General features: G+C 37.4%; 1 protein-coding gene across 1 annotated transcript in view; it reads left to right on the plus strand.

Annotated features, from left to right (window-relative positions):
- tmem128 (transmembrane protein 128) overlaps window positions 1-14,634 on the plus strand; it is a 76,289-nt gene that overhangs the window by 19,110 nt on the left and 42,545 nt on the right. The window contains exon 3 of the mRNA XM_039751485.1: window positions 3,993-4,154. Coding sequence (XP_039607419.1) covers window positions 3,993-4,154 — 162 coding nt within the window. The remainder of the gene's footprint in view (window positions 1-3,992; window positions 4,155-14,634) is intronic.

Consider the following 14,634-nt stretch of genomic DNA (forward strand, 5'->3'; position numbering starts at 1 on the left):
CATTATACAGTAATACAGATGGTATGACTTTTTTTTTTCTTCAATGAAGAATTGTAGATGCCCTGATGTATGGGCGTAAAAGAGTTGGGCACTTTTAGCATTCCACCATTCCCATTTAGAAGACATTAAGCCACTCTTCAATACAAGATATGCCCATTTAGTAGACAATGTGATACATTCTGGTAAAAGCAGTGTGTATGGATGTGTCGCTATTTTGCTTTTTCTTGGTCACGTACTCGATTTGTAATGGGGAAACTAAACAGTAAATTCTAATATACTTAAAATTCTAAAAAATAAAATAAAAAAAGAATTTCACGATTTAAACTACACTATGCATTTTTCACGAATTTGTAATCAAAGTGTTTGTTTCGGACACTAAGTCACTTTTGACTAAGTGACAAAGTCATGATTTGTCACTTTGTGTTTTAATCAATGAAATGAAGCACTCAAGGGTTACTTAATATAAATACTAACTTCGGCTGATTGTATTAAAATTAAATGCTTTTTATTTTATAGACATGTAGAGTGTGTTTGTTTTGCAAAAGAACGGTATTCGATGCATCTGTTTTCTAACAGAATGTGACAGAATAGTATCCATGCTATGCTTTATTGTTGCTGCATAATGTGTAGCATTATTGGTGTAGAGTTTATCCATTTATTGTAACATTGCAGACAGGCACTAAACATAAAATTTACATGTTGGTTTTATTGGTATATGTGTCTTGTGAGACTAACCCGGACACCACCATTCAGAGACCATATCTTTATAAAAGTCACATGTTTATTTGCCACAAATAAACCCAGGTTCACAGTCCTGAACACCACACAATGCACACAGCAATTAATCCCCACAATATCAGACTTCTCTCTCAGTTCTTGGCCTCCTGTCTCCTCCTGGGAGCTTTGTCCTGCTCCCACTCCCGACTCAAGCTCCCAGACTGTAGGAAGGCGGCCCCTTTTATTCCCTCCCGGATGTGCTCCAGGTGGCGGCTGACGGCCTTCCGACAGCACTTCCGCCACACCAGGAACAACCTGGGCGTCCCTGGCAGGTTCATTTGCCATCTTGCCTGGTGTGGCGGAAGTAACAGTTCTCCGGGTCTGACGAGGCTTAAGGCGCCCCCTGGCGGTGGCCATGGGTCCCAACAGGTTAAAATCTTTTCCCTCTTCTCCTGTGGTCTTCTCTTAGTCCAGGGTGGTTGCCCCCTCATGGCCCGGAAGCTATACGTGCTCCTTTCTGGTCTTTCGAGGCATCCCGGCCAGGTAAGGACCTCAGCAATCTACGACAGTCTGCATCAGTATTGACAACTCTGCATTCACATTGATTATTTTACTAGAGCAATGCTGTTTTTGTTTTTCCAAATTGAACTGCAGTCTGGTTAATGGTCTGGAGACAGATTACAGATAAGAGGAGAATACCCTGGGAAGAGATTATTATAATTTTGATTACCCAAGTACCAAGTAGACTAGTCAAGTTTTCTGATCTAACCAAAACTGTAAGGACAGCTAATACTGAAACAGCAGAAACAATTCAGCCTTCAAAACTAGGCAAAAATTTGAAAATGCAGTTAGAAAATGAGATGCTTGGTTACACTATAAAAACTGTCTGAAATAATGAAGGGGACACTCTGCTCAAGCTGTAGAATGTTCTGGTGAGATTCCATTTGAAGTACTGAATGGATTTGAGGTATTCATGCAGCAAGAAGCAACTCTAAAACCTATACGGAAAATCTCAACCAAGTGAATAAATGGAATAAAAGGTAAGTTTTCTGAAAGGTTCATTGAACTAAACCTCTTTAATCTTGAAGAGAGAAATCTGCTTGGGGACAATTTCAATGATATAATTCAATACCATACCTATGCTGCAAACAGAATGGTGAACTTGAGTATTAGTATAAAATACCATGTTACTATGCATCATAAATCAATTTTCTGCCAGTAGAGGTCATGCAAGTTGCAGTTTAGGATTATTGATGTTTCCTTGTTTTTGAGGAAAAAACTAGTTTAGGAACTGATTGTGAAAAATAATTATTGCAAGATTAGTGTGTAGCAGCAGTTACATGTGTTAAAGCAATATTTACAAATTTTTGCTATTCTGTGATCTAGGTGAATTAAAAAGTAACACCAAATTGCTTTACTGCATTACATGTTTAGTCATGTGCAATTTGAGCTTTTATGTTGTAAGTTTTGCTTAACTAAAAACAATTGTGTACTACATATTTTGTATATCAGTTAATTTCAATCCACATAATGGAAGGCTGAAGTATAACTCAAACCTGGATGACTGTGGAAGTCATTGGAATATCTAAGCCATTAAGTCTGAACAAACTGAAATACAGCTGAAACCCAGCGAAAAGAGTACATGCCATTTGAGTGAAACATGTTTTTCTTGTACTGTCCTATTTGTCATTCCTCCTCTGGATTTATCAAACCACATGATAATGTTCATAAAAACAGAATTTTCTGCAATACACAGGATTAGCTGTCGTCTTTTCAGTTTGAATTATGATTTTGCTTATGGCTGTTGCTTTTTTCCTCATAAATTAGAAAAAAAATCTGGATGCAATACAGTTGTATATGTATATATTGCACAGTTGAAAAATGAGCGATTTAAGTGTTTTTAAACAGTGGGCTGGATACATGAAATAAACCATCCATCTAGTGGTATAAAGTATGTTGCCTTAGAAACTAAACAACAATGCCAAACAAGTATTGTCATGTGAAGGAGAGCAGGAGGAGGTTGGGAGCATTTGCTGATTACAGCACGTTGCTGCACCCACTGCACCACCCGGATTGAGATCCGAGTGCAGCTGTGCAGAGAGACATCTAATCTTACTCTTAAACGGGAGATGGTGGTGGCCTTGTAGACATCATACATGTTTGTCATTCAACAATGATTTTTTTCCCTCCCTATTTTCCTCAAAGGTGCATCACAATATGGACGGTCTGAAAGAATCAGTTAAAATCTAATGAATTGTTTTTGTTATCTTAGACAGGTTTAATCCAAAAACCCAGCATTTTATATCCAGTGGTTCCTTGCAGCTGCACAGTTCCAGGTGTACATTATTCCTTCTGTCTGTTAAACTTCCAACATCAAGTATGAATTGTCACAGTGAGTGTGTTGCTGATTAAGTACAACATGCATATGTATAAATTGTGCCTATTCACTCGGGGGCTAAAAAGCAGAAGTGAAATGAGTTTTGGTCAAATATTAATACAGGAGCATCATGAATAGAAGTTTCATGGAGTAAGAGCCACAAAGCTAAATGTAAATACTTCCTGGTATATCATTTTGCAAAGGATTTCACATTACAGGTAACCAGCCCAAGGATGCACATTGCCTGTTATGAAATAATAAAGGCAGAAGGACTAATGATTAAGAAGTTGCAGTATAAGTTATAATCTTACCAGCTGAATCACTAAAACTGTGTATCACTGAGCATGCCACTTAAAACCCCACCTCATCCTCAATTTGTAAAAAACAAATAGTGTAACATAGCTTTATGCCTAAATGTCTTGAAGTGGTATTCACCATAGAAGGGCACTGTATAAAGTATATTTTAGTTATATTTATATAAATAATGTAGAAGTAATGTATTACATTTTCGTTATCGAGTGCCCCACAGCATTTAAATCAGAATTAAAGCACTGACAAATGCTTTAGTGTTAAAAAGAGCTGAGACATGCATTTCATCAGTTTATGTTGCACTTTCACAATCAAGAAGTTTGTAAGGCATTGTTATTCAAAAGAGATTGCAAGATGAGTTACTGAACAATTAATTCAAGTCTTATATTGTGCAAGAATCAAAAATGCCAGTAATTTTCAAAGTTCTTTTTTCTTGATCTTTATACCTGCCATGTGAAGCCATAGTTTTTGACATTTCTACCTTGTTAGTAAATAAAGGAAAATTTTAAATGAATAGAAAGCCACTAAAATTTATTCAAGCAATGTAAGTTGTTTGTAATTTAAATGTATCACTTTTGTTCGTTCTTAGGTGGTGGTTTAATATTGGCAGTCTGTTGCTGGTTGTGAGCTTAGTTTTGGCTTTTTACTGCATCGCCTACCTAGATTGGTATTGCAGTATTCGAGATTATGACAAAGAATATCCAGCTCTGGCCCCAGTCACCACAGCTACATTTATTGCAGCTTCAATAAGGTGAGTTAATAGTTATTTTGACAAATAATTTGTAAAATATATCTGTTTCTAAGCAGAAGATATTGAAAAGTTAAAACTGTAATCACAGCAGAGGAAAACACATGGTCTGTTACTATCTGCGGCTTATGACATGGTTTATTTGTACCAGAGAAATGACAATGGTATAGTACAGTGTTATTTTTTCAGTGGAAACTACAGTGCACACCCCTTATAGAAATTAGTAAGAAGGGTTAGAAGAAAATCACTGCTGAAGAACCATCATCTTGCACTGAAAAAATGAGAAACATCTGATTTTTAATTGAAATAAGTTCATTTAAAGAAAAACAAAGCCCTCATCAAGAAATACAATTTTTTAATAAGAACACATGTTCCACAATTGTTGGCATCCTTGGAAATTAATGTGAAACAATGTTACTGAAGTATGCTTCCTATTTAAATTGGACATTAAGTTGATTGGAGTGTATAGGAACTTTCCAGCCGAAATCAATGACTTCCTGATTAACTGGGATACAAATGTGAGGAGACACATAACCAAATTTCCTTAGCCAACCTTCCTCATGGCAAAGAAAAGAGAACACTGTCCAAATAAGGGAGAAGTGCGTTGCCCTTCATAACTCAGGGAATGGTTATAAAAATATAGCTACTCACCTGAAAACACCCATTGCTACATTTTGGGCAATAATAAAAAAGTGGTCATCAACTAGAACTTGACAAACGTGCCTGGAAGAGGACTCAAGTTTGTTTTACCCCCATGTACAGTGAGAAGGATGGTAAAAGAGGCAATAATATCTCCTAGGATCACTGTTGGGGAAGTGCACGAAAAATTAAAATACTGGGGTTATCAACTGTCCAGAACATCCATCAGATGGCATCTCCATGCCAACAGATTATTTGGAAGGGAAGGTATGCCAGAAAGAAGCCTTTTCTGTCAGTTGTCCTCAAACTTAAGCACCTGGAGTTTGTAAAATGTTACTACATCTTTGACTGGAATCATGTTCTATGGTCTGATGAAACAAAAAGTGAACTTTTTGGCAGTAAACACGCAAAGTGGGTTTGGTGTGGGGGGAAAAAAAAAATAAAAAGAACCTTGTCCCAACTGTCAAATATGGTGGAGGTTCTATGATGATGTGGGGCTGTTTTTCTTCCAAAGGACCTGAAAATATTGTTATGGTACATGACGCAATGGATTCCATGAAATATCAGGAGATTTTAAATCAAAACCTCTCTGCCTCTGTCAGGAAAGTAAAACTGGATCGTCATTGGATCTTCCAGCTGGATAATGATCCAAAACACATGTTGAAATCAACCCTGCAATGGTTATCTGACCACAAAATCAAAGTTCTTCCTTGTCCATCTCAGTACCCTGACTTGAACCTTATTGAAAACCTGTGGAGTGAGCTGAAGAGGAGAATACACAGGAGAAGAGCCTAGGACCCTGAATGATCTGGAGAGATTATGTAAAGAAGAATGGTCTCAGATGCCATGCTGTGTATTCTTCAACCTTATAAAGGTTTACAAGAGAAGACTCTGTACTGTTATATTGGCAGAGAGAGGTTGTACAAAGTATTAAATGCAAGGGTGCCAACAATTGTGGCACATGTTTTTTTTTTTAAATATTTATTTCTTGATGAGGGCTTTGTTTTCTTTGAATGAACTTCAATTAAAGGTCAGATGTTACACATTTTTCAGTGCAAGATAATGGTTCTTCAGCAAACAGTTTTCTTGTTTCTAACCCTTCTAATTTTTATAAGGGGTGCCAATAATAGGAAGGGCACTGTATATAGACAGAAAAAACATGAAACAAGAAATGAAGCCCATTTAGGCTTAAATGGGATTTCTCATTTGTTAACTGTCTTGTCTGATTTAACTGTGTGCAATTAAGTACTCTAGTATATAGAGTTAATAATCAGTTTAAGTTTTGGAGAATGCTATATTATTTCTGTTATCGCTTAGACTAACATGAGCAGATAGAAACTCTTACTCAATAGCTATAAACTTATTTTTAAGTCTTTAAGCCTGTTTTTTCATGTAATTTTTAAGACAATGAGAGACTATTTTGTGACTTTTTTGTGTGGAATGTGTGGATTTGTAGCCCACTATACACTGCTGTTCAGTAATTTCATGTTTTATCAATTTAACTCCTATCCTTCACAACCAAGTTTGACCAAGGGTAATATTTTTTTTAAATCTGTCTGCAAGATCTGTATTAATCTGCTGTACTGGTGGACTTGAAAACAAAACCCATTGGTGTAACAGTGATACCTTTTTCACTGGCAATTTTGTGTCACTTCCTATTGATTTAGCTGGCAGCTCATAAACCTTATCAGACAGTGCAGAATCTGAATCGTCAACAATATTTAAAACTTCTCTTGCCGAGTATATATTTTGGTGAAAGTGACAGAATTTGATGCCTTTTTGTAAAGAAAAAGTAAGCTTCATATAAATGACCCTTGGTTCACCTTGTGGTCTTCACTTATAAAATAAAAGATTGCACTTTAGGAAACTTTTGTTGATGCTTAACAGTGGTTTTAGCCATCTTCCCATTAATGTCAGCAACAGTGTTTAGTCTAGACCTTAAATTTAGTAACTAACTTTTGCTATACAATTTTTCTTTCTCAAATATTAGTTTAGAGTGGGGGTCGTTGGCTCCGGTCCTAGAGGACCACCGTGGCTACAGGTTTTCATTCTCACCCTTTTCTTAACAGTAGTATTACCAGAGCCTACGAAAAAACTTGTAGATCCGTCCACCTTAAATCGCTTCGCACCTCTCCATCAGCGTCTTTTGTCATGTAAATGTGTTGATAAGCAGCAAGCAGCCTGCTATCACATCCCCCCCCACCGCCACGCAGTTTTCTCGGCTCAAGTCTGCTTACGTGCGTGTCAGTTGCTTGGTGTTGTATAGATTGAGAAGTCAAGCAAAATGACACCTTTCATAAATGCTATATCGTTATTTGAAACACATGCATTTAATGTGTGTGCCGTGTCTACAACGAACTATGTAAACACATTGTTAAAACAGTAATCCCTCGCTACATCACGCTTCGACTTTCGCGGCTTCACTCTATCACGGATTTGAAATGTAAGCATATCTAAATATATATCACAGATTTTTCCCTGGTTCGCGGATTTCTGAGGACAATGGGTCTTTTAATTTATGGTACATGCTTCCTCAGTTTGTTTGCCCAGTTGATTTCATACAAGGGACGCTATTGGCGAATGGCTTAGAAGCTACCCAATCGGAGCATGTATTACATATTAACTAAAACTCCTCAATGATATAAGATATGCTTCCCGCGCGGTGCTTGATTGTTTGCTTTTCTCTCTCTCTCTCTGACATTCTCTGCGCCTGACGGAGGGGGTGTGAGCAGAGGGGCTATTTGCACAGAGGCTGTTTGCTTAGAAGATACGGACGCTCCTCTAAAAAATGGCGCCTTATCACGGTGCTTCGGCATACTTAAAAGCACGTATTGATTTTTTGATTCTTTGCTTTTCTGTCGGGCGCTCTCTCTCTCTCTGACATTCTCTGCTCCGGAGACGCATTTTTTGAAGAGGAAGATATGTTTGCATTCTTTTAATTGTGAGAAAGAACTGTCATCTCTGTCTTGTCATGGAGCACAGTTTAAACTTTTGACTAAAGGGTGTTATTTCATGTCTAGAGGGCTCTAATAATGTTAACAGTGTGGGAGAGTTTATAAGGGCTTAAAATATATAAAAATAACCATACAAACATATGGTTTCTACTTCGCAGATTTTCATCTATCACGGGGGTTCTGGAACACAACCCCCGCGATCAAGGAGGGGTTACTGTAATTGACAAAATGTAGACATGAAGTGTATAATGTGTGAAGCCTGAAGTCCAAATATCAAAGAAACACTTTCACAAAAGGTACAAATATAACAGAACAAGTGCGCTTTTATTCAAAAATATAACTGAAGAAAAAGAACCCACGTTAGGGTGCGCCATTGACATGCATTTGCTACGACCGCTTCTGTGGCGCAATGGTATCAGCTGTTGTCTGGCAATCAAAACTTCACGTGTTCGATCCCAGACAAGTCCGTTTTGAGAAGTGAGCTGCTCTTACTATTTTAGAATAGTATTTACCTTTATTTATTTATTTATTTATTTACTTACTTACTTCCTACAGCCACAAGTAAAGTAAAGTCACAAGTAGAGTGCAGAGCTTCCCATGTAGGTATACAAAATACAACGATGGCAATAGTGCATTCTTGCTCCGATGTCGAACCGTCATCATAATCTGAGTTTACCTCTGTTATAGCGCGTCTATGTGAAAACCGCAGTGTCAAATGCGAGGTCTGGGATTGTGAACGCGGCTGAGAGAATAAAACTGAATAAAACAAAAAAAAAAAAAACCAAAGCTATCCTTTACAAGTATCATAAATTACACGGGCTGTTACAGACTGGGATCAAATGTTCTAAAATACTAGATATATAGATGGATACTTTATTAATCCCAAGGGGGAAATTCACATAAGAATAGTAAGAGCAGCTCACTTCTCAAAACGGACTCGTCCGGGATCGAGCCCGTGAAGTTTTGATTACCAGTCAACAGCTGATACCGTTGCGTCACTGAAGCGGTCATATCCTAACACTGGTTCTTTTTCTAGTTATATTTTTGAATAAAAGCGCACTTGTTCTGTTATATTTGCACCTTTTGTGTAAGTGTTTCTTTGATATTTGGACTTTAGGCTTCACACATTATATACTTCATGTCTACATTTTCTCAATTATTACTAAAACATGAAAGACGCTTCCATTTTAACGATGTATTTACATAGGTTGTTGTAGACACGGAACACACGTGAAATGCATGTGTTCCAAATAACTATATAGTATTTATAGAAGGTGTCATTTTGCTTGACTTCTCACTCTGTACAACTCCAAGCAACTGACACGCAGGTAAACAGACTTGCGCTGAGAAAACTGTGCGGGGTGGGGGCATGTGATAGCAGGCTGTTTGCTGCTTATCAACACATTTACAGGACAAAAGACGCTGACTGGGAGGTGTGAAGCGATTTAAGTTGGGACGAATCTACAAGTTTTTTCGTAGGCTTTGGTAATTCTAGTGTTAATGAGTGACCTGTTTTTGCTGCTAATTAACTTCTTTTGAACTAATTTTAATTGACTTGCTCTTGAAGACTTACACCCCTTAATTGTTTCTTTTTCCTTAATTAGCAGCCAAACAATAATGAGATGCAAAATGAGCCAAAACAACTGGTGTCCATCATACAATATCTGAAAATAAAGAAAGATGAAAGTCTCAGGAATGCTTATCTGCTCAGGTCCGCAAAACATTTGAACAGAAAAGAGAAAATCAACAGTTACAGAAATGTTTGCTATTGCACCCTAGAGCAGCAACAAGCCATGGAATTAAAGAACGGGTTTAATTATCAACAAGAATCGGTGCCTAATTAAGCAACTGGTTAAAGTGAAATTGGTTGAAGTTTGAGGCCCTGACTTAGATGGTCTTCTGTTGGCTCACTCACTTCACATTTCATTTCTGTTTGGGTGCCATTTTTAAAGAAAGAAATTAAGCAACTCAAAGGAATGATGAAGAAATTCAGGGGAACAAATCTTAAAAAAGCAATTCAATTAAAGTGAATTCACAAGAAGTTAATTAGAAGCAGAAACCGGCACTTCTTTAAAATGGTTAGAATGAAAACCTGCTGCCACGGCGGACCAGAGTTGGTGACCCCTGGTTTAGAGCATACCTGTACTGATGTTATGAAGGAGAGCATTGTGCAAGAAATAACCCAACTTTCAGTTTTGAAACACCCCAGGCATTTATATACTTTCTCACAAAGTAAGTCATCAGTGCATGCATATTGTGGTGCAGTTATATAGAGGACAGGTTATTAATGAAACAGAAACCTGGATTTATTGTGATCATTATGAATCTCTGATCAGCAAACTATCTGCCAAACACTCCAGCTTTCACTACACAGAAAGGAAATCCAGAATTCTGCACTTTCAGCTCTTACCCCTCATTGAATTTAAGGGAAACAGTGCCAGTAAGGAATTGGAGAAATCATTATGCATCTTTTATCAATTGATAAACAACAGATTGCTCCAACATAAATAATCACTGTGGGGCGGGGGAATACAAATATTTTATCTGTGTAAAATCAGTTTCTTCATGTGATAATCAAAAGCCACTGTTATTTAAATGTGTTTAAAGGTTTCCAGCTCTAATTTACCTATTTTATTTTGTTGAAACCCACACTACATCATAATAAAGATCTGTTTTGAAAGTGACTATATAAACCAAGAGATGCTCTACATTGCAATTGTGTTAACTACTTTCTGAAAAATGAATTCCATTCTTTTGTGCGTATAACTGTGAATACAGCTTTGGAGAAAGATTGCTAATGGGGCGAGCTGGGGTGTGACAGAGTCTAGTGAGGAGATGAGCTCTATGTAATTTGTTAAATAATTAAAGAGAAGTGTCTTGTAAATGACAAGGCCAATGTTAATTTTGAAATGAAATGCCTGATGTTTTAAGCATTTTGCCAATTTGACGTTGAAAACCATTGGGTAAATAAAAAGAGCAGTTAATACTTAAAAACCTCCCAAAGCTTTAATTTCAATTTGGATTTGCACAAGTGAATCAATTATAGTGTAATAACAAAGAGAGCTTTAACAAATAGAGGAAAATAGATTTTAGAACATTTCCTTACTGGTCATCCACATTTTGTGCCCAGAATCAGAACCTAGTAAAGCAATAAGTGCTCCTGAACAGGTAGTTGCATCTTTTTGTAATGGAGGCAAGGAAGCAGAAGTGCAATTATTGCAACAAGCAAGGAAAGCACAGAGAAAGCATACTTTAGTGAAACTGAGATACTGCCGTGTGTAGTGCAGGAATTTGGACTAAGAAAAGATCTGTCAAAACTTTCTCAGATTCAAGGTATAATAAGCAGTATTTATTGCCATACATAATAATTTTCGCATTCAGAGAGCTCTTGCTGCTTTATCCATTATAAGCATAAAGGGTGTTACTTGCAGCTGGGCTGCCAATTCTATTTACTCATGCATTGGTATTTATGTAATTCATTCCAACAGATTATTTTTATTTCCATACGAAGCATATACCTATTGGGCATGTTTTATTTTGCAAGGCATCTTGGTTGTGAGTCCTCAATTCTAAAGCACATTTTTTTGTATTATTTAAAACACCCTCACAGATCCCCACCTCCTCTCCCCGCTCCATTCTGTCTCAATGACTGCAGAAACTGGAGCAGGTGATGACACAAGGGAGAGAGCAAAAAAGAAAAAAAAATCTTTTGGCAACTACTTAAAAAATGTTTGAAAATACACAAATTTAGAACAGGTGAATTCTGCACACTGTAATTGAAAAATAAATCAAGAGCTAATCGATGATATCTGAGGTGGACAGTGATGTAAATCCACTTGAGTGGTTGAAATGCGTATATTTATAACTACACATTATGCAATATGTGTGTGTGTGTATATAGACAAACAATGATAAACAGCTGAACGTTTACTCTGTTATAGAAAAAGAACTTTTATGTTTGTTTTTTTTTTTTAATTCATATGATCAAGTTCTTTAAGCTATAAAACCTCTAGCATCTACAATGTACCATTTGTTTACTCACAGCTAGCCTACCCCACCCCTTTTCTGAGTGTATGCATGTGCATGCAAGTGAGATACTTCTGAAGTTTCTGTCTGAATTTAGGAAGAAGCATAACAGCTAACTACTTCATGAAGGTTATTACTTTTCAGTTACATTGATAGCAATACTGTAATACATTAGCTGGCTTTAGATGTCCTATCATAGTTATCTAAAAACAAATTAGATGTACTTATGGTTTGGTGTAGGCGATGCTTTTTCTCGTACCTGGCTGGCTATTTGCGGCACATGTGAAGGGAATTTAAGCATGCTTTTATTTTTTTGTTCAGGAGCTCTTCTCCTTCTTCACCTTGAGTACACCTTCCGGTGGTACTGCAGTTTTCTCTTCATAGTTTTACACACGGTGTTCCCTTTTTGCTAGCATAAAGTTTACATCTGAAATTCCTTAGCTAGGATTGAACTTAATTGCCCTTGTCAGCACCAGCTTGCCCTTCAGAGTAAAAAGGATCACTCCAGCCTTTGTTGAATCCACACCCTAGGCAACAGGGTTTCTACTATAGAAAGCAGAAGTTATGGCCAAGTTGAAAGCAGTGAGATTGTAAAGAGAGTGTAATAGAGCTGGTGCTTTCAGTGGTTTTTAAACTGAGGAATAGTGGTTGAAACTTGGTGCAGAGTTTTGCCTATCAGTGAAGGCCATCGTTGACGTGGCTTTTTGTGTGTGCTAGATGTTTCGACTGGTACCAGAAGAATACATCTCTGGGGTGTTACTTGGTAATTTACTGTATCATTTTATCAGCAAATCACAGAAGCTGCATTCCAAAGAGGCCCTGTTACAAGAAGTGAGACTCTTTAGCTGGCATTAAGAGTGTCGGACAATGGCTTTTTAAGCCAAGAACTTGTGTTCCAGGCATAGCAAAATGTGTAATGCCAACACAAATTCAATTAAAATTATATTTTTTGTGTATTTTCTGACAACCTCCTCTGTTATGTGGTTCAGCAGAAGGAGCCATTTGTTGCATACTATTAAGAGAATACAAGGAAGGCAGAGGATGTACTCTATTGCTACAATTGTGACAGCTCAAGCCAAAGCTGCTGCTTGGCTGTGATGTATGAATCGGGACTGGTGGGATAGAACCCTGCTTAGATAATTCAATTACTGTAACTGCTGCCCATTGTCGTCTGCAGTTGTCTGTGCTGTTCAAGTTTCTGTATATGTGAAAGGATGCAGCCTGTCAAAAATGCATGTTATAAAGCATGTCTAGGTAGGCATCTTGATGTATTGCTACTGGTATTGGCATGTAACATCTTATCCAGCCTTTTTGGAAGGCTCAGTGCATTTCGGAAGTGTTGCAGTCACCGGTCAGCTCCTCAAGAAGTGACTCAGTTTAGTGGTGCAGTCGATGGCTCACATCTCCCACTTACTAGCAAAAAAGTTGACACAGATTATTAAAACTGAAAGGGATGCCACGTAATTTAACTCCAGGATATAACAGATTTAAGTATGTGGCTTAGAAAGAAATATGGTCATGCTTTACAATTTCACATTGGAGAGAAGGTTTAAAGCAAACCTAGCTCAATCACATAAATAATGTGAAATGGCTGTGGTACCACTTGTTCATGTTGCACTGCTCTGCTTATATTTTGTGCTTCTTTTAAATCCAGAAGCACCAATAAATAATGGCCAGTGATGGCCATTGAAACAAGTACTTCTGGATTTAAAAGAAGCACAAAATATAAGCAGAGCAGTGCAATGTGGACAATAATAATTGCAACATGGATTATAATAATAACGTAGAGTACCATCGATTCATGTAAGCCTTAATGGCGAGTGACATCTGCGTAACACTTTACTTCCCTTCTTAGAAGATGCAGGGCGCTTTGGAGCCATCGTAGGGCTTAAAACAAAATGAAAAGTTCACAAAAACTTTGCTCACAACAATCGGACCACAAGCAAGGTACGCATTATGCAGAGAACTGAGATGTGTCGGGGACCCACGCTCGCTGTTCTTGCAAGATTACACCATGTTAGCAGCAGCCAATCGGAGCCCAAGAGAATTAAAATCCCACTCTGATTGGTTAAGTCTCCTGTTTTGGCCAATAACGTGCCTTGTAAAAAATCATCTGGGTACTGTAAAGCAAAACACTTTGTCTACCATAGTGACTGCTGAAAACCGTATGCTTTATGTATAGTACACTACAGGTAGGACATACTTATTGAATTTTTCCACGATATAGCAGGGGCAGGATAGCTGAACCATGATACAGCGGGGGATCACTGTAATACTAAATTGTCTATATTATAGCTATCAAATTATACAATGCGGGGGGAGAAAGAGAGCAAGCTATATCTAATCTATCCTTTTAATCCTTATAATTTCCAGTGTAACAATATGTATAACAATAACTCGTGGGAAAATTGGAAATTAAGGTTAAAGCTGTGTCACTTCCAGTTAAGACTACAAAATGACATAAAAAATTCAGAATCAATGTCTCCATGATGGGACAGCTAGCTTTGTGAGCTGGAATGTTAAAAGCCTGAATCACGAATTAAAGAGAGAGAAAGTATTCTCTCACCTAACAGGTCTAAACACTAAAATAGTATTTTTACAGGAGACCCACTTATTAAGCAAAGATCAGTTTCGGCTGCAAAAAGACTGGACTGGCCAAATGTTCCATTCCAGCTTTAAAAAAAAAACTAGAGGTGTGGGAATTCTTATACTTAGAACAGTCTCATTTGTAGCATCAGATGTAGTATCTTATCCTGAAAGGAGATATGTGATTGTCATGGGCAACTTATTTAACTGTAAAGTGATTTTGATAAATGTTTATGCACCCAATGTCGATGATAGGGAATTGATGCAAAATGTATTTG

The sequence above is a fragment of the Polypterus senegalus genome, chromosome 4 (genome assembly GCF_016835505.1).
Source record: "Polypterus senegalus isolate Bchr_013 chromosome 4, ASM1683550v1, whole genome shotgun sequence".
NCBI classification, from domain to species: Eukaryota; Metazoa; Chordata; class Cladistia; order Polypteriformes; family Polypteridae; genus Polypterus; species Polypterus senegalus.